General features: G+C 38.4%; 2 protein-coding genes across 8 annotated transcripts in view; one reads left to right on the top strand and one right to left on the bottom strand.

Moving 5' to 3' along the window:
• Nucleotides 1-15,819, top strand: part of GLT8D2 (glycosyltransferase 8 domain containing 2) — a 38,149-nt gene extending 22,330 nt beyond the window's left edge. For 4 of the 6 annotated variants that reach the window (XM_031462903.2, XM_064491664.1, XM_064491662.1 and 1 more), the window contains exons 6-14: nucleotides 192-238; nucleotides 2,793-2,885; nucleotides 3,790-3,961; nucleotides 7,620-7,737; nucleotides 8,961-9,045; nucleotides 9,644-9,756; nucleotides 12,488-12,654; nucleotides 13,451-13,563; nucleotides 15,025-15,819. In XM_031462903.2, the coding sequence (XP_031318763.1) occupies nucleotides 220-238; nucleotides 2,793-2,885; nucleotides 3,790-3,961; nucleotides 7,620-7,737; nucleotides 8,961-9,045; nucleotides 9,644-9,756; nucleotides 12,488-12,654; nucleotides 13,451-13,563; nucleotides 15,025-15,197 (1,053 nt within the window). In that variant the 5' untranslated portion in view covers nucleotides 192-219 and the 3' untranslated portion in view covers nucleotides 15,198-15,819. The remainder of the gene's footprint in view (nucleotides 1-191; nucleotides 239-2,792; nucleotides 2,886-3,789; nucleotides 3,962-7,619; nucleotides 7,738-8,960; nucleotides 9,046-9,643; nucleotides 9,757-12,487; nucleotides 12,655-13,450; nucleotides 13,564-15,024) is intronic. The other 2 variants (XM_064491665.1, XM_064491666.1) reach the window with 1 other exon arrangement.
• The window catches only part of TDG (thymine DNA glycosylase), a 30,336-nt gene continuing 12,649 nt past the window's right edge, over nucleotides 2,153-19,839 (bottom strand). Inside the window, exons 8-10 of one of the 2 annotated variants that reach the window (XM_064491661.1) lie at nucleotides 18,665-18,836; nucleotides 18,139-18,264; nucleotides 2,153-2,839 (exon numbers count right to left, since the gene is read on the bottom strand). In XM_064491661.1, coding sequence (XP_064347731.1) covers nucleotides 2,793-2,839; nucleotides 18,139-18,264; nucleotides 18,665-18,836 — 345 coding nt within the window. In that variant the 3' untranslated portion in view covers nucleotides 2,153-2,792. Of the gene's footprint in view, nucleotides 2,840-15,760; nucleotides 17,741-18,138; nucleotides 18,265-18,664; nucleotides 18,837-19,839 lie in introns of those variants that run through there. The other variant, XM_064491660.1, reaches the window with a different exon arrangement.

Genomic DNA, 19,839 nt, shown 5'->3' with positions numbered 1-19,839 from the left:
GGAGAAATCAATTTGAAATGGTGAGCTCTACATTCAAGAACTATCTAGTTACCAAAACTCTAGATTCAGAAAGTTAAGAATAATTGTAAAATTGGCCACGTATCAAATGGTCAAAGGCATCGTCCTTAGTAATTGTATTATGACTTTTGGGTTGATTCTCTTTTAAACATAATTTTATTCTTTATCCACAGGTCACAGTTTTTATCCACGTGAACACACATGGCTTTATTACGAAAAAGTAAGATTATAAACTTTTGAAAATTACGATTAAAAATAGACATTTTGGAGGATTGTTTTGATGCTGGGTCTTGGGGTTTTTTTCAGATCTTCTTTGCTCTTCATGGATAGTTTTCCCACAGACAGTTCTTGGCATTGGCACATTAGGATGATTCCCATAGAAAGTTGTTAAGTGTTTTGTTCAGAGTGAATTTTTCGTGAGAGGAGTCAGATGCTTCCATAAGAGTTGTAAATATGATTTATTTTTTCATTGTAAATAAATATTCATGTTTCTGTCTCATTTAGCATTTGTAATTTTGTGTTCTTATTCTTAAAGAATCATCTCAAGTTATGTCATCTTCAGACCCCATCAAAATCTGGATTTGCATCTGATTTTATATCCAGTTGTTTGTGAATCTAGGGGACAAATAATAACCTAACTGTATTACTATTACCCTCAGGGTAGAGGAGCCTAATGTAGCAGATCAAAAGACATCTGCTACATTCAGTTAGATTTGAATTTCTAGTAAACTATGAATAATTTTTTAGTATTAGGTATATCCCAAATATTGCATGGGACATACTTTTACTAAAAAAGGGTCAGATGGTAATAGACATTGGGCTGCTTCCCCGAACTGGCTGTGGGAAGTGAATGTTAATCAGTTGTATTGATAAACTATAGAACTTTGTCTCTTGTCTTCTGCTTCTGTGTAGTTTTATTTTAAACTGAGTCTGGTATCTGGCTGTCTCAGGCTGAATCTGACAACCCAGAAAGGCAGAGGGGAGATACATGTCAGGACGGTAGAACCATTGAGCCTCAGAACACAGCATCTGTGGAGACTGCCCAACTCCTTACTTTTACAGATGTGAAGACAAAGGCCTTGGGGCCAGAAAATAGATCAGTATGAGGTCAACAAGTATAAATATCTTGATGCACAAAAATAGTAAATAATAATGCTTAACAATTTTAAAGGCTTTATTGGGCCCACATTGCCTTTGTTAACTCTCAAAACACCCCTGAAAGGTCATAATTATTATTACAATCTTCGTTTAGCAGATGAGCAAACTGAGGCTCAGAGAGGATAAGTAACCTGTCCAAGGCCACACAGCTAGGAGGTGGTAAAAGTGAGATTTGAGTCTGGCTTCAAATTCCAGCCCCTTCCCTTTCTACCAGTGTTTACCAAACTGCAGGCATTTGTGCACCACATATGGCAATGTACCATCTTCTCAATTTTTCATCATCTGTGTTCCTTCTGTCCTGTGTATGACTGACTTGACTTATTTTTAAGTTATAAGTGTATTTTGTAATATAAAGTATATTTCCTTTCTGTAAATAGAATAGCAGTTATCACTATCATAAAAAGAAGGTTATTCGCCATTTGCAGCAACATGGATGTCCCTGGAGAATGTCATTCTAAGTGAAGTAAGCCAGAAAGAGAAAGAAAAATACCATATGAGATTGCTCATATGTGGAATCTAAAACAAAAACAAAAACAAAAAAACATAAATACAAAACAGAAACAGACTCATAGACATAGAATAAAAACTTGTGGTTGTCAAGGGGACGGGGGGTGGGAAGGGACAGACTGGGATTTCAAAATTTGTAGATACTGATAGGCTTATGCAGAATAGATAAACAAGATTATACTGTATAGCACAGGGAAATATATACAAGATCTTGTGGTAGCTCACAGCGAAAAAAATATGACAATGAATATATGTATGTTCATGTATAACTGAAAAGTTGTGATCTACACTGGAATTTGACACAACATTGTAAAATGACTATAAATCAATAAAAAATGTTTAAAAAAATAAAATAAAAAGAAGTTTATTGTACAAATATATATAATTAGGATACTGTTATTCAATTCTAGGTGGCTTTTGTTGCCTGCCTGTATCTGATTTCTCATACTGTGATTTAATGTTACTTAATGCTATGAACATGAGCCTCATAAACCATCCCGTGAACAACCAGTGGTATGTGCTCCCTCAATAGGAGAATACTGCCTACACCACTCTACTTCTCAGTAGATTCCAAGGGCAAGTGTCACTGTTCTGGAATGGATGGCCCTGGAGGCTTACAACTAGAGGAGGTGTTGGGGTCTTCTAACCTCTTCCTCAGGGCAAGAATTTTCTGTATGTCATCCTTGACCACTTGTTGAATTAACTGAGAAGTAGCTGTGTTATAATGGCTAAGAACATGTACTCATAATAAGTACTGGCTTGTCATATGTGTTATATGAGTGTTGGATATTATATAAAGCAAAGCATTCATGCACAGAAAGTGGCTCCAAAAACAGCATCATGTAGTCATCAAGGTTGTAGCCTCCACCATGAAGACTACCTGGGTTTAGCCCTGGATCCTTCTTAAACTACATCTATGTATCCTTGGGCATCAGTAGTCTCACAGATGAACTCTTTATTCCACATGCTCTCTGCTTAGAGAAAGGTGCTAGGTCTCTACTCCTGGGTGTGTTGGGATAAGGGGGGATCTACTCACATGGCTGTTCCAGACTTTTCCACAATTTCAGTTTGATAATTTATACTTGAACGTGTTTCTGTTTTTATTCCAGTTAATCAGGTGTTGCTGTTCCTTCTGATTGTGACCCTCTGTGGGATTCTGTATAAGAAAGTTCATAAGGGGACTGTGCTCAGGAATGAAACAGGTATGCCAAGTGATACAAGCCAGTCGTAAAAACATAAATACTGTATGATTCCATTAATATGAGATACTTAGAGTAGTCAAATTCATAAAGACAGGACATATAATGATGGTTTCCAGGGTCTGGGAGGGGAGGGGAAATGGGAGCTCTTGTTTAATGGGTATAGAGTTTCAGTTTCACAAGATGAAAAGTTATGGGGCTGGATGATGGTGACGGCTGTGTACGACTGTGAATGTACTTAGGACCACTGAACTGTACACTTGAAAATGGTTATGATGGTAAATTTTTGCTGTGTATTTTACCACAATAAAAATTTTTTTAAAAAGGAATGAAGCAAGTAAGCAGGCATGTGGTCCATCAAGAGGAGATACCTAGGAACACAGTTTGTATCCTCTCAATAGCTGGCTTCAGAGACAAGTGAAAATTTAGTCAGCTTCCAAGGACCTGCTTATAGAACATCCACCCAGCATCAGCTTATCAGTTGTGTTCTAGAATGATCAGCGCTACTCAAACCTCAGCACATACAAGAATCACACGGAGGGCTTGTTAAAACATAATCCAGCCAATGGGAAGGGGGAAAAGAAAAGGGGAGGGCAAGCAAATTCCTTTTAAAGGCAAACCCAGTAGTTGCACATACACTGGCACAAGCATCCCTTTGGTCAGAACTTGATCACAAAGAGGCTGCAAGGGAGTCGGAAAGAATATTCTATGGATATTTGGTTGGCTGTGTGCCAGCTAAAGTCCCAATGTTCTGTTTCTAAGAGAAGAAGAACTGGATGTTGGAGAACAGTTGGCAGTCTCTTCCACACTCTGCTGTCTTCTCCCAGGAGTGTGGAAGGCAAGTTAGACTGGCTCTGCTGTAGTGAAATGCCTTCATATTCCAGGACACTGATTTTGATGTTTCCAGGTGATGACTCTGAGGCTGCTGAGGAAATGGAAGATGAGATCCCCGTGGTGATTTGTGCAGCAGCAGGGAGGATGGGTGCTGCTATGGCTGCCATCAACAGCATCTACAGCAACACCGACGCCAACATTTTGTTCTATGTAGTTGGACTCCGGAACACTCTGTCCCGAATACGGTAATTTGTGTGCTGTAGACTTTGGGGTTTTCTTACTTTTTTTTAAATTGAAGTATGGTTGATTTACAATGTTGTGTTAATTTCTGGTGTACAGCATAGTGGTTCAGTTATATATATGTATATATATATTCCTTTTCATATTCTTTTTCATTATAGGCTATATTATGAGGTACTGAGTATAGTTCCCTGTTCTGTGTAGTAGGTCCTTGTTGTTTATCTGTTTTTTATATAGTAGTTAGTTTGTGTGAATCCCAAACTCCCAATTTATCCCTCCCCATCCTCTGTCTCCCCTGGTAACCATAAGTTGGCTTTTTAAGTCTGTGAGTCTGTTTCTGTTTTGTAAATAAATTCATTTCTGCCCTTTTTTAGATTCCACATATAAGTGATATCATATGGTATTTTTCTTTCTCTTTCTGACTTACTTAGTATGACGATCTCCAGTTCCATCCATGTTGCTGCAAAGGGCATTATTTTATTCTTTTTTATGGCTGGGTGTTTTCCATTGTACAAATCTACCACAACTTCTTTATCTAGTCATCTGTCGATACGCATTTAGGTTGCTTCCCTGTCTTGGCTATTCTACTTTCTTTTAATCTTCCTTAAAGATTTTCCTTAAGTGGATTCTCTTCTTTCTTTGGTTTGATAGATGTCATTCAAATTAATGAGGGAATGGCCTGAGGTTTACTTGATGGCCTGATAAATGCGTTGCCTAGCTAAGGAAATTTCAGCAAAGCCTCATTAGCCTGGTAGGGCAGTCTGCACCAGGCATTCTGCAGAAATGAATTGCCCAGTGAATGAAGGCACCCCAGTCCTCAAGCATTTTATATAAAAGTCTTTATTTCTAAAATGGTTTCTCTTTTCTCTGCTTTCTTAACCTGAGAGACTATTAATATACTATAATCATTTTAACATGGCTCTAAATCATCACTAATTATTATTTTTGAATTGCAAAGTGATCACTTTCCTATCACACACCACACTAAAACATAAATTGGAGTTGGATTTAGAAGAGATAAACAGAAAATAAAATTCTAAATGTATTATTAAAATGGGGATAATTGTATAATTTTGGTATGGAGAGTGACTCCCTGAGCCCAAAATCATAAGGGAAAAACTGACAGATTTGACTGCTAACCTTTAAGAAGTTTTAAATGTTTAAAAACACTATAGGTGAAATTGATCACACAACAGATTAGGCAAGATATTTTTCAACATGTATTATAGACAGAGGATTACCACCCAAAATGTATATAGAATTCTTACCAATTTTTTTTTAAAGTACAAGCATATAGTAGAAAAATGAGCACAGAATACAGATAATTCACAGAAGAGAAACTATGAACGGCCAGCAAATGTGAAAAGACATTCCATGTTCCCCTGCTGGGGGAATCCACGCTACAGAAATTCTGTTACATATTACCAAAATCTATGTACAACAGTATTAATTTCAGTATTATGTGAAATGGTAAAAAAAAAAAAAAAAAGTGCAAAGTGCTCAAAGGTCCATCAATGGAAGAATATTTAAATGAACTATGGAATACAATACAGCTATTAAAAAGAAAGCAAGCATAGGTGATCCCCAAGGAATATTATTAAGTGGAAAATCCAAGTTGCAGTACACCTCATATAGTATGATCCACTTTATGAATGTCTTAATCCATTTGGGCTGCTGTAACAGAATGCCACAGTCTAGGTGGCTTGGCTTATCAACAAGGGAATTTTATTTCTCAAATTCTGGAAGCTGGGGAGATCTAGATGCCAGCAGTTCCATGTCTGGTAAGAGCCCACTTCCTGGTTCACAGTGGGCTGCCTTCTCGCTGTGTTCTCACACGGCGGAAGGGGTAAGGGAGTTCACTAGGGCCTCTTTTATAAGGGCACTAATCCCATTCATGAGTGCTCCACATTCATGACCTAATCACCCCCTAAAAGCTACACCTCCAAGTACCATCCCATTGGGAATTAGGTTTCAACATACGATGTCAGGGACACAACATTCAGTCTGTAACAATGAAAATCTAACCCCCCAAACTATAAATATGTCCATGTACATATATGTGTTTCTGTAAAGAAAAAGACCCAGAAAGATCTCTGAACATTAACAGAGACTGTCTCTAGGGAGGATGGAGGAAGTGGAGAAAGCAGTGATGAAGGGAAGTTCAAGGTATTTCAAGGTATTTATGTACGACTTTCATCATTGGCTATTTTGGTAACAGCACCATTAGGAGGTACTGAGATATGAAAGACATTTGCTCCTAATCTAAATGGTCCTTGGCCGCTGTGGGTTTGTCTGTCTCGTTTCCCTGCCTTATCATTTATTGTTGCAGATTGTTCACGTAGCCTGCTATTAACAGCCCTTTAATTATCTGTGGGTATGAAAACCAGATAACCAAACCCAAAAGAATGGTGTGTAATATGAGTGAAGGTTTGTACTTGAACAAGAGGCATGAGCTGCAGGACTTCAGGACGTTTGAACAGGGACTGTTTCCTAGTTCTTGGTTGTCTCATCCACCACCCTGTTTTAAAATATTTTTACAACTCTTTTCTTTGAAGTATAATACAGAAACAGGAAATTGTATAAATCCCATGTACAGCTGAGTGATCCTCCCAAAGTAAACACACCCTGTAACCACCACACCAACACCTGGCATGGGCAGTCTTCTTAACTTTGCCAATCTGATGGGTGTCTGGGGGTATCGAATAGTGGTTTTAATTTGATGTTCCTTTATTTCTAATGAGATTGAGCACTTTTTTTTGGTCCTAATTCCCATTTGGACAAGTGTCTTGCTTATTTTTCTGTTGGCTGTCTCTTTTTCTTGTTGATGAGACTGTTTTTCCTCCCTAGCTCTATTGAGATATAATTGACCTACAATATTGTATAAATGACTGATTTTTTATGGTTTGGATTTTAAAGATCTAAATTTAGTTTGGAAGACTGAATTCTTTTGTTGATTTTTAATCAACCTAAACGCTACCATGTGTGGCTTTAAAATGTGTGGCGCACGAAAATAAAATTGGAAATTTAATTTTGAGATGATTTCTACCAAGAATCTGATGATGAATTGGATAAAAAATAATCAGAAGTTCTGCAAGGCTGAGAAAACATAAGATAAGAGGGTAGAGAGGAGGAGGAGGGAAAGGTGAGGAGTGAGGACAGAAGATTGAGAGACAAAGAGGCAATGGTAAATGCAAATCATCATTGGGGTCAAAACAGCAGAGCAAACATGATTCCGAGTGGCAGGTTCAGAACGTCCTGCTTCATTACAGAGCTGTTAGCCTATGGTGGAGAGCGTACAGGCAGTCACAGACGCTACTTTAGAAGAAAGAAGGGACACTTTTTGTTCTTCCAGTTTCCTGTGGAGATTATGTGGATCTGGAGAGATATTTGGTTATTACTATTTTGCTTCATTTCCTTTGTGGAAAGAGTTATGTGAATGGAAAAAAAAAAAAGGAGATTTGAAGCCAAACCAGATGAGGAAAAAAATCAGAAAGATTTACAGACTAAATTCTACTAAGGTTACACACATTTTATTTTTAACTTTCTAAGGAGACAACAGATTGATCCTGAGGTAATAGGCAAATTGAGGAAAGGTTGGAGTTGTGTGCTAGAGGAGTTTTTTTATATTTGTTGTTGTTATTGTTGTTTTGGTCATTTCTCTAGAAAATGGATTGAACATTCTAAACTGAGAGAAATAAACTTTAAAATTGTGGAATTCAACCCTATGGTCCTCAAAGGGAAGATCAGACCAGACTCCTCGAGACCGGAACTGCTCCAGCCTGTGAGTAGGGATCGCGCAAGTTGGGGAAACGTTCTTGGTGAGACCGTTGTTCATTGTGGAGCGCCCGCCACTGGGATGCAGACGGAATGTTTTTGAAGCCTCCCAGTGTTGGATCTCCACCAGATTCTGCTTATTTATAATTTATAAGCCACCTGCTTCAGAAAGGATTTAAGATGGTTTACATAAACATAATGAAGCAATGAAAGAAGAAATGAAGCATAAGAGAATGTAGGATGCATTTAAGTGTGTGAATATGCCTGGGGAGGGGGGGGTGGGGGAGGCCAAGTAGTGAGGCCAGGAAAAAAATACTCCCCGCCCACAGGCATTTGTGTGCACAGTGACTGGACGTTGCATTTAGCTCAGAGTAGTCCAGCAGCTAAGGAAAGGCGGTAACATGATGGATTGATTACATACTTTGTAGAATCGGCTGATATTTTCAGGAGACACCAACTTTACCCCTAGCATTGGGAATCTTAAGGTGTTTTACTGCAAGAATTCTTTACAAAAGGGACCCTCTCCTGCACAGAGTGGTATTTTTGATGGCAGGTTTACAGAAAATGAAGCCACCTTCTATGTATGATTGTTACTTAAATCCATCCTTGAACATTGACTAAATTTGAAGCCCTTCATCTAATGACGTGATCTTTTCCCTGTTCCAGATATTTATTATCAAGCATTCTAGCTGAGTTGGGACTTTGGATTATACAGTATTGTGACTATTAAAGCATTAAGATCCCCATCCTCAGCCCATGCTTCTCTGGCTTTTTTCTGGCCCAAGTTGCTAAGAGGTTGAGCTTGTGGTGGGGACAATGCGCACGCGCGCGCGTGCGTGCGTGCGTGTGTGTGTGTGTTTAAGGCTGTTTTAGTTGACAGAGATCAGATTACCGTGGACAGAGGAAGGCAGGCATTTTGTGGTATAAAATAGTGATAGCCTCTGTGACGCCCCCAGCAGCAGTTCACAGAGGGTGAAGGTGGTGACAGTCTTAGCAGTGGGGGGTTTGGATCTTGAAGAACCACTGACCAGTGCTGGTTTCAGTCCCAGGGCCCAGGGAAATTGGGCACCAGGAAGCTCTGATGAGGCCTCTTTGCAGCCTCTGTTTTATTCTCCTTCAAACCCAGAGCTAAGCTGAGGTCACAGTCAAAACCGGCCCTCCAGCACCCCTATAATAGACACTGAGCCTTGTGCCTCTTCCCCACCATCACTTCTTTTGTTGTTTTAACAGCTGAATTTTGTTCGATTTTATCTCCCTCTGCTTATCCACCAACATGAGAAAGTCATCTATTTGGACGATGACATAATCGTACAAGGTATGCTCATCGACTGCCAAGAACACTCCGAAAAGGAGCAGCTGATAAGTGGAATGACTCTCTCTTCATTCTCACCCAGTGATTTTGACTGCTTATTCAAGTTGGGAGTACAGTGTTGTTGTAACTTGGAGAATATTTTGAAAACAAGGGTTGATACTCACTCTCCAGGACAATCCAGTTGACTTTTTGAGAGCAACTCTCTGATTGTCAAAGTCTGTAAGAACTAGCTAGCTTGTAGCCTTTCCTTCCTCTGCACCCCTAAAACATAGGGGGATAAAGCCTCACTGATGACATTCTTAGAAACAAGCTAAGTTTTGGTGTTTAAATGTTGCCCACATGCAGATAAGATGAGCATTAGTGTGGTACCTACAGAGCAACAAAAATAAAGAAATTTGACCACTGCTGATCTGAGCTTTTATCAAGTGCCTTTTAAAATTGACATGAGCTATTCTTATCAGGCAAATTGCCAAACCACTTGAAATCAGGGACCATGTACTTTCCCCCCACAGCAAAATCGAGGATTGTTTAAGCTCTAATGCTCTATCTAGCCCTAAAATGAATGCTGTAATATTGTAACTCCTGGTGTTTCCAAATTCAGGGGACATCCAAGAATTGTACGACACCACCTTGGCCCTGGGCCATGCAGCAGCTTTCTCAGATGACTGCGACTTGCCTGCCTCTCAGGACATACACAGACTTGTGGGGCTGCAGGTGAGCACGTCTTGGAGACCCTACCCTCTCTCCCATCTCTTCCCTGCACCTCAGAATGAGTGCCATCCACACCTTGGAGAAGCCAGACAGTCTGGACAGCGGGGAGACAAACAGCACAGGGCCTGGTTTCTGATTCCCATCCCGGCCCTGCTCCTCACTGACTCTGGAGCAAGTTACTTAACCCTGCAGGTCCCACTTCCCTTATCTGAAACATAGCAAGAATAGTATCTATTTTGTTATGTTTTTGTGAGTTGTGATGAAATAACATGATGTCAAAGTGTCCGGTAAATGCTCCAGAAATGTTATGTAGGTCGCTTATAACCACACTCTAGGTCAGAGATAGTGTATTCTGTAAAAGAGACTCACTGAAACTTTGGTTCTACTTTCAGTTTTGACCATTGCTTCTCCTCCCTCCCCTGCCCCTTTCAGTAGAGGAAAATATTAATTTTGTTCAAAGGTAAGGAGTTCCTTACCCTGATAGAAATGAAGAAAGTTGAACCTATATGCAATACTGAAACCAAAAAAAAGGCTTTAGAATACAAGATGCTATTCAGAATCAAGTGCTCTTCTTCAAAAAAAGTTTCAGGAAATAATTTTGTATGTGTCACATTTAAGATATGACACACTTTAAGGCTGAGGCCCTGGGGCCAGACCTGACTGTCAAAAGCTTGGCTTCATCACTTAGTAGCTTTGTGACCTTGGTCAAGTTACTTAACCAGTCATTTTCTCCCTCATTTGTCAGATAGAGGTAATAATAGTACTTCACTCTCAGGTTACTCAAGAATTAAATTGGTTAATACATGTAAAATTATTGCATGCAGTTAACGAGGTAGTGTGTGTAACGTTCTTAGAGCAGCACCCACACATGGAAACATGCTCAAGTTGACCTATTACAATAGTCCATGTCATACTCGAGCATCACATGAGGTGGACTGTGGCAGCCTATGTAGGTGGAACGATGTGTCTGCCTCACTCTACATTCACTCAGTACCACCCATTTAGGGCTTACTACGTGCCTGACACTATTTTAGGCACTAGTAACACAGTCAACAAAACTAAAATCCCTGCCTTTGTGTAGTTTACCTTCTATTGGGAAGAGACAGTGTGTAAACAAAATATTGAACAGAGGATCAGGGTGGAAGTGGGGTTGGAGTTTGTAAACTCTAGATGAGTTACAGCTCCATAAACCCATAGGTTTGATCCCAGCCATTCTATTAGTTTTTAATAAAATTACACATGCAAGTATCTGCATCCCAATGAAATGCCCTCTGAATCATGAAAGATTAAAAGGAGCTGGTATCAAGTACACAAAGCTACTTAATAATGCCTTGTTTAGCCACACTCCTATGGGAGACAACAGTGATAAAAATTAAGCCATAAACAAAAGTTTGACTAAGTTACGTTACTTAGGGTTGGTAAATTTCATGCCAGCCACTGCGGTCATACGATTAACCCAAACTAATAGAAACTCAGCCCAAAGAGCATTCAAGAACGATAAAAAATAGAGTTAAGTTTTAGCTAAGCTGTAAAAAGCAACAGCCAAAATAAAAATGAGCCACGAAAGTGACCCTAACTGTCTCTGAATGCACGATAGCTAAGGTCCATACTGGGATTAGATACCCCACTATGCTTAGCCTTAAACCCAAATAATTCTAGCAATATCACTTGCCAGGGCACTACTGGCAATAGCTTAAAACTCAAAGGACTTGGTGGTGCTTCACTCAATTGGGTGATCAGGGAAGGCTCCACTGAGATGGTACCACTGAACCTGCACCAGAAAGAACGGAGGGAGCTACCTAAGCAGGTAGTTAGGGGAAACGCATTCCAGAAGGGGTAAGAGCAACTGCAGAGGTGTCGCAGCAGGGGTGTGTTTGGTGTGTTAAGGGAACACGGAGGTCAGTGTGGCAGAGGGCTCAAGGGGGAGAACAGAAGTTAGAGAGGTAATGGGGTGGGCAGATGGTGCAGGGCATGGCAGGCATTCTAGGAAGGCTGGCTTTTACTCTGAATGAGCGGGAAGTCACTGAGGGGCCTTGAGCAGATGAGCAACACTGAGACAGCATGGGGTTGAGAAGGGTGGAGGCAGGGACACAGCTTGGGAGGGGCTTATAGAAATCCAGAGAGTGGTAATTATGGTCTGGACCAAGAAGGAAGCAGTGGAGACACTGAGGAGTGGCTGGTTTCTGAGTATATTTTGGAAGATGGGACTGACAGGATTTGCAGAGATTTGGATGAAAGGTGAGGGAGGAGAAAGGGTCTAGGATGACCTAAGGACCCTAGGTTTTCTAACTGGAAGGATGGAGTTGCCTCTAACTGATGCAGGGCTGGTTGTGGGAAAGCAGGTGTGGAATAGGATTGGGATCAGTTTTGGGATGTAAGTAGAGCTGCCTTTATTAAGCATCCAGAAGGAGACACTGAGTTGGCAGATGCAGTGGAGTTGGAAATCCAGAGGAGAGGTCAGGGCTGTCTGCATGAATAGATTTAGAGCCATGGGACTAGATGAGGCTGTCTAGGGAATTCACGCTCCGGACAGGAACAGGTGCTGGAAATGAGACTAGCGGCACTCAGCTTTTAGAGGTTGGGGAAACAAAAGAGAAAACTGGAAAAGGACTCCAGGAAGTGGCCAGTGACATAGGAGGAAACCCAGGGATACACACAGAGGTTTCAAGAAAGTGACTATTTTCCAGAAACAAGATTCGCTGGTCAAAAGCATGCATACCCCGTTCCTTTACAGAATACATATATGGGCTATCTGGACTACCGGAAGAAGACCATAAAAGACCTGGGCATAAGCCCCAGCACTTGCTCTTTCAATCCTGGTGTGATTGTTGCCAACATGACAGAATGGAAGCACCAGCGCATCACCAAGCAACTGGAGAAATGGATGCAAAAAAATGTGGAGTATGTGCAGACTCTACCATTTTTTCCATGCTTGGGAACAAAATTATTCCATTAATTTTCTATGCATAGCTTAAAGGTTAGAAATATTTCACAGACATCTGAGGTCAGATTTTCTTACAGAAGCACTATTGAGAAAAAAGAAGGCAGTGGATGAAAAATCTATTCTCAAATGATATCCCAGAGGAAGTGAGATCCTGTGGATTCTCTTTTATACAAACATTTTTCTAATAAATTGTTTAATAACGTGATTTTAAATCTTCTCCCAGAATTCTAGTGAACCTTTTCAACTGAAAATCATTTATCTTAGTCAAGTTTCTCCTTCTTACACAGATTTTAAGAATTATTTTATAAAGTCAACTTTTTTAAGATTGAATTTTTTAATTTATCATTTTCCATTATCGAAGTTTTATGAGAAAGTGAAAATAGCTCTAACACAGCCACTACTACTGCGTCATTGTATTTCCTGTCCATCTTTTTTATCTGGATATTTTAATACTACCATAACCTTGAACTTGTGAGTAAGGTTATTCTAAATGTAGGATCAGAATTTGACCTTCTATTTGCCATAAAAAAAGCCTGAGAAGTAAAACAGCAAAATTTTAACACTGAATTGAGGTGAAGTATATGGGAGTTCATCCTATACTTCTTACAATTTAGTGTAGAGTTGAGAATTTTCAAAATATAAAGTTGGAGAAAAATGAAAGACCATAGTCTTATTATATAGTGAGAGACTTACACCTTTTAAAATTATTAGCTTCTGCTTCCCCTGAGTCTGTGGGACTTTTCTATTTCTTAGGGAGAATCTGTACAGCAGCTCCCTGGGAGGAGGGGTGGCCACCTCCCCGATGCTGATTGTGTTTCACGGGAAGTACTCCACCATCAACCCCCTGTGGCACATAAGGCACCTGGGTAAGTGTTTTAGAAGAACACCAGGGAGCACCAAGGTGAGGAGAGTGTGCTACTGCAGCAGCTTCCTCAATTAGATCCTCCAGGTGACCTTGGAGGTCACCTTGGACACATTGTTTAACCCTCCTTGCTCAGATTCTGCAAATGCAGCCTATAAAAATGACCTGGGAGGTGTGTTTCTCGGAATTCCTGAAAAGCAGTTAGCCTCATGCTTAGCATATGTATGTCCTTGATAAACATTAACTATTGTTAAGATAGAACTTTCACTATGAAAACTTTTAAAATGCCTTTGTTGCCCTCTTGCAACAGCCTACAGTGGACAAAACCAAGTGAATTAGCATAACAGTTCATGATGACTCTGGATAGCTTGCAAACTGTCTTTTAAAAACGAGTTGTTTACTGATGTGTACTATGTGAGTCCCTCAGGTCTTTTATTCACTCTTCACTACAGGAGTGTGGGCTCTGGGGTGTGGACTGGAATCTCAGCTCTGCTATTATCTATGATTTCGGGCAAGTTACTCAAGCTCTCTGTGCCTTAGTTTCTTCACTTGTAAACTGAAGCTAGTAGAATAAGTTTTTATAAGGAATAAGTTACCTAATACGTGTAAATTGCTCGGAACAGCCTGGCACAGAAGACATTCACATTTGTTCAAACACATGGCCACAGTCTGTTAGCCAAAACCACTGGAGTGGATTTGTTTAGAAATTTAGAAAGGTTTTGAAGTTTAAAAATGTAAGGTGTGCACACGCTTATGTTATGCAGTACCCTGGGTGGGTTCCAGATCTTGCTGCTGAGGAAGTTATTACAAATCTTTATGTTTTCAGACATTTGGGGATTGATTATTTTATAATTAGAGACAATGGATTGCGGACTTAAATTTACTAGGTGCCCATACACTGCCACGCGCTGGGCTAGGCTCTGGTGATAGAGGTGAACATTACTTCCAGCTCTCAGAACAATCCTGCAGATGGTCTGTCACCTAGACTATTCATTGTAGCACTCTTTTTGCTTGTGAAGGCATAGAAACAGCCTAAATATCCTTAATAAGGAACTTACTAAGTAATCATATATCCATTCTTTGTAGTCATTACAAATGATTCAGTACTGTAACTCAATTTAAAAAAAGCTATAAACTAAATGATTAAGCACTTAAAAAAATTGATTCAGTAAATTCACATGTGCTGCTGTGGAAAGCTTCCCAAGACAGTAATTTTAAAAGGCAAGGTGAAAAAAAAAAATCCACACACACATAACTGGTGTATAGGTAGAACATTACTGGGAAGAATTTCATGAGAAACTCTTTAACAGTGGTTATTTTGGAGATTTAGGGTAGATGGTAAATTCTTCATTGTATACCCTTTAATTTGTCCAATTTCTTTTTTTATAATAAACTTGTATTCTATTTTTAATATAAAATTTTTATTTTCTAACAAGCCTCTTATTTTCCTCTAAACACAATGAAGGCTGGAATCCAGATACCAGATATTCGGAGCATTTTCTGCAGGAAGCAAAACTACTCCACTGGAACGGAAGACATAAACCTTGGGATTTCCCCAGTGTTCACAATGACCTATGGGAGAGCTGGTTCGTGCCTGACCCTGCAGGGATATTTAAACTCAATCACCCCAACAGCTGATATAACTTGACATTCTAAATACTTCCTCTATAAATATATGCAATTGTCCATTTGTAGCCTACTATAACACTGTTTTTTCTGAACAGTACCTTTGATACATATGATCCACAATTTAAAAAAAAAAAACCCACTGTGTGCAAATAGTACCTTGGATCATATAGATTCTGATTTACTTCCTTAAGTACAAGTGGCAATTATAAAGGATTATGTGAGTGAAATGTATTACTGTAAGGAATTAAACCCATGTAGATTTCAACAACTTGCTTAACTCTGAATGAGTTATATCCACAAATTAAAAACGTTTCTAAATATATTTTTCACATGTAGATATTTTTAAACAGGTTGCCAATTGCCAATCTTGTGTTTTGTAGATTTTTATAGATTCATGTACATTTAAAGCATAAATGCCTGAAAAAAATAAAATATTCATAGATTTTTAATGATTTTCATCATTTATATTTATATATTTATTCTGTATGTTAATAGAAGGTAAACTGATCTCAGGTTGACAAGGGGAAGGAACACCAGTAAGTCTTGCTACAGAAAACGCTGCAACTTAAGGATAACCATTCTTATTATTTTTTATTGTAAAACCCATCAGACTTTCAAATGAATTTAAAAACTTTTTCAATATTATTTAATGAAAAAGCCTCATATTGTCACTTATAGGATATATCAACATTTATTATTCATCTGTTGTATTTAATGAAAAACACCATTATTGTATGTTTGGAAAATTCCTCAAACCCATTCTCTAGTGAGTGTCCACTGTAGTTTAAAGGGGATTTTCTCCACTCAAAAAAAAAATCTACTGTAAGGCTATAGTTGTTAAAAACCAGAGCACTACCTAGTTACATGCTTTACATAATCCCATGAAAAAATAATTAAATTGTTCCTAATCCCTGATGCAAGGCACTTCAAAGCACCCGCATAAAACATCCATGTAAACAGCAGTACAGTACATGATTTAAATAACATCAGTGACTTTTACAAAGCTTGACCTAGACTAAAGGAAAAATAAAATCCATCATAGCCACAGTTAAAAAGTCTGTTAAGATTCACAACAAGAATTTGTTTCTCTTATTATAAAAAGAACAGGCCGTAAAACCTTTTAGAAAAAAAATCCCAAAACCTAATAAATATTTTCATATTGAAAAACAGCATGCTCCCTGGGTAGGTATGAAATCAGAATATTCAGAAGTGATCAGGAGTAAATGCAAACGGCATTTCTGAATACCCAGCTTTAATATCTACCAGGCCTAGTAGTCTGGACTATTTGTAGCACCATGGAAAAATGCATTAGAAAATCACAAAGGTACATTACTTCAAACTAACCTTGCCATGAGGTTCACTTAGTCCACAGTAACAAATAGCAATGATGCAGAGAAAGAATTTTTTTAAATGACTGGCTTATTTGATTTACCTAGCAAGAAAAATCCTACATTATTTATTTTAGTACATCTCATGTACATAAAGCACCAGTTTAAATAAGATTATCAAACATCTACAGCATCTTGTTATTCAACCTGAAAGTTCATTTCTCATCACTTCCATGTTACATGCTTAAAGTGAAGGAGGATAAAATTAGAATGGTGATAGATATTGAGATATTCAGTTCCTTCCCTATCAAATGTATGTCTCTCAAGTAAAACACAGATGAAGTAAGAAAATGTGAAAGGTCTTCTGCAGTCTCTAAAACTTACCATACCAGCAGAATAGTTTCTGCCTACTAGAGGGTTAGCACATGGGGGTGAGAGGGCCAAAGCCAGGGCTCACTGCCCTGACGGGTAAGGCCAGGTCAGCCTTGCTGCTGCAAGGCTGTACATACATTTCTACTACCAGGCAACTCTCACATACGCTTGCCACTGATAAAGCAAGGAGGTCTGAGTGTGAATACAACTCAGGAAGCCCATTAAATGTGGCTAAAAACTACCAAATGAATGACTCCACTGAGGGTTAACCTCATAGATGAAAATCAACATATGTGCCTCTTCGCCAATGGTAATTCTTACTATTAGCATGCCTTTCTTAGGCACAAAAGGGATAATGGTGTATCAAGGGTTATGCACAGTAATCAAATATAAATATTCAGACTGTTGCATTTTAAATTAATTATAGATTAAAAGTGACTCCTAAAAGAAAATCAATTTCTTCGTAAATGAAATATAGTTTATAAAAAGCTGGAATGATGGTTAATTCAAATACAAAAACTCATATACAAAAAACCCTACCTTTTCTTTCCAAACTACTTAAGATTTGTACAGTTGATTCTGCTGTACCATGATTACATCACCATAGTAAAATACGAATAAAATACTTCAGTTAGCAAACTGAGGGCCATTTCTTGACAGCTGCATTAAAACTGCAGCATTTAAGCAGGGCTGAGAAGCACCATTCTTAAGCATGGTTTCCTTCTTCCTGTTCTTGCGTCCCACAGTGATTATTAAAGGAAGGAATCCGGTCTGTAAACGACTGGGTCATTCAGTGCCCATTTGGAATGTCATTGAAAGTTGATTCTCCATTGTCAGCTGCTGGGTGGGGGGCTGGGTGTCGAGGGGGGGGGGGAGAATGTTAGTTTATTCTATTTAAAAGCTTTAAATGATCAAATTAGGAAATTTTAACAGTCCAGTGAAGGAGAACTGATATTAAAATAGTTAAGCAAGCTTCCTGAATACAATTAAAAGTTTCTGTTCTGTTTTAAGACATAGGACTGATAAATCCTCATTTGTTATTCAAGGAGGAAAATGTACCAAGATGACTTAGAGTCAGTGGCTTAAAGAAAATGAGCTGTAAAAGCTTATATAGTTAAACAGCAAATAACCATCAAATTTTCACTCTAAGTCACTAAATAGATTTTTATATTTTCATTCCCATTCATCAGTGATTTGTTCTCTCTAAAAACCAAGTCTTTGAAAGGAACAAACAGATGGAAGAGACATACTCAGCCCATTTGCAAGGAAGCTGCAAGGTTCACTATTGCACGGATTTTCACCATAGGCACCACCATATGCTGCTTCATAACCCGGATCGTATTTTTCTTCTTTCACAGCCATCTTCTTTGCATCCTCTGTGAGGAGGGTAAAAGGGATTTAAAACTGACTTGTATACCAATTTTGGAAAAAGCTTTATTCAGAAATTATCATGAACAAATCTTTTTCTTGAATTTCACATATACTGAGATACAGCTTTTGCTTTAAACTCTTTGTAACATATACCAAATTAACTCATAAGAACTGTAAAAACCTATTAGGTTTAATTTTAGGTGAGCCATAATGTTTCTTAGCTCCTCAATATCTGTAGGAATAGACTGGAAGTCCTTGGTAAATGGAGATTTTAGCAGTGACTAACATCTGTTATCAGAGCACTATGGCTGCAAATGAAATTGTTTTGTTTTCTCCTGCGTTTAAATCCACAACATGCTTTCCGTAACATATATATACATGACAGGAGTGATAATGGCAACATACCTTGGGCTAGCTGTAGGTCAAAGGTATATTGCACCTCTTGAACATCTGTGTTTCGTTCAATGCCTTTCAACTGATCTCTTAAGTCCTTCAGCTTAATGTAGTAATGAACTTTATCCTGGGCTCGAGGAAACTGTGCACATCTCGCACTGGATGATGGCATAACATAGCAGAGCTAGAATCATAAAATCTTACAGTTACAAAAATCTTACAATTCTATTGAATCCACTCATATTGACATCAGAAAATTTATCTTTGGGTTAATAACTTGATACTTATCACATATCAGTATATCAAAATCAATTAACAGTAGTTGTGCTGAAATTCAAATTTGTAATATTTACTTATGACGAAGTCAACAAACCAAAAACAATGAGGCTTTTATCCCCCAGTATTCATACAAAAAGGGCATATAAGTATACAACAAAAAGTCTTCCCTCCTAATTCTGTTTCTATCCACCTAGCTCTCTTTCCCAAGGGCAAGTTCCAGAGGTACTCCATGAATATACAATCAAGTGTCTGATACATGTACTCTCCCTCACCCCTTTAAAAAGCACACTCTGTATCCCCTGTTGTGCACTTTGCTTTTTTTACTCAACAACTGTATCTCAGAGATAATTCTGTATCAGATATCTATATCAGAGTTACAGCTTCCTTTTTCGTAGCTGTGTAGTACTTCCACAACTTATTTAACCAGTCACCTGTTGCCATTTAGTTTCCAATCTTTTAATATTACAAGTTGTAGTGAAAAACTTTGTACATATTTAATTTCAAATATGTATGAGTTCATCTGTTGGATAAATTCCTAGAAGTGGAATCGCTAGGAAGAAATACATTTGCATATACCATTTTGGATAATGGAGACAAACTATCCTTCATAGAGCATAACAAAATATGTAAGGACATATATCTTATCAATAAAAGAGTGAGGCTGCTGAATTATGAACTTTAGAGTTGCATTTTCTTTTGGTAATTTTTAAAAATTGAAATATAATCAGTTTACAATGTGTCAATTTCTGGTGTACAGCATAATGTTTCAGTCATACATATACATACTTTTTTTAATATTATTTTTCATTATAGGTTAATATAAGGTATTGGATATAATTCCCTGTGATATACAGAAGAAATTTGTTTTTTATCTATTTTATGTACGGTAGTTAGTATTTGCAAATCTC

Source organism: Camelus dromedarius, chromosome 11 (assembly GCF_036321535.1).
Source record: "Camelus dromedarius isolate mCamDro1 chromosome 11, mCamDro1.pat, whole genome shotgun sequence".
Taxonomy (NCBI): domain Eukaryota; kingdom Metazoa; phylum Chordata; class Mammalia; order Artiodactyla; family Camelidae; genus Camelus; species Camelus dromedarius.
Note: the sequence above shows the minus strand (reverse complement) of the source record. Positions and strands in the feature narration are given on the sequence as shown.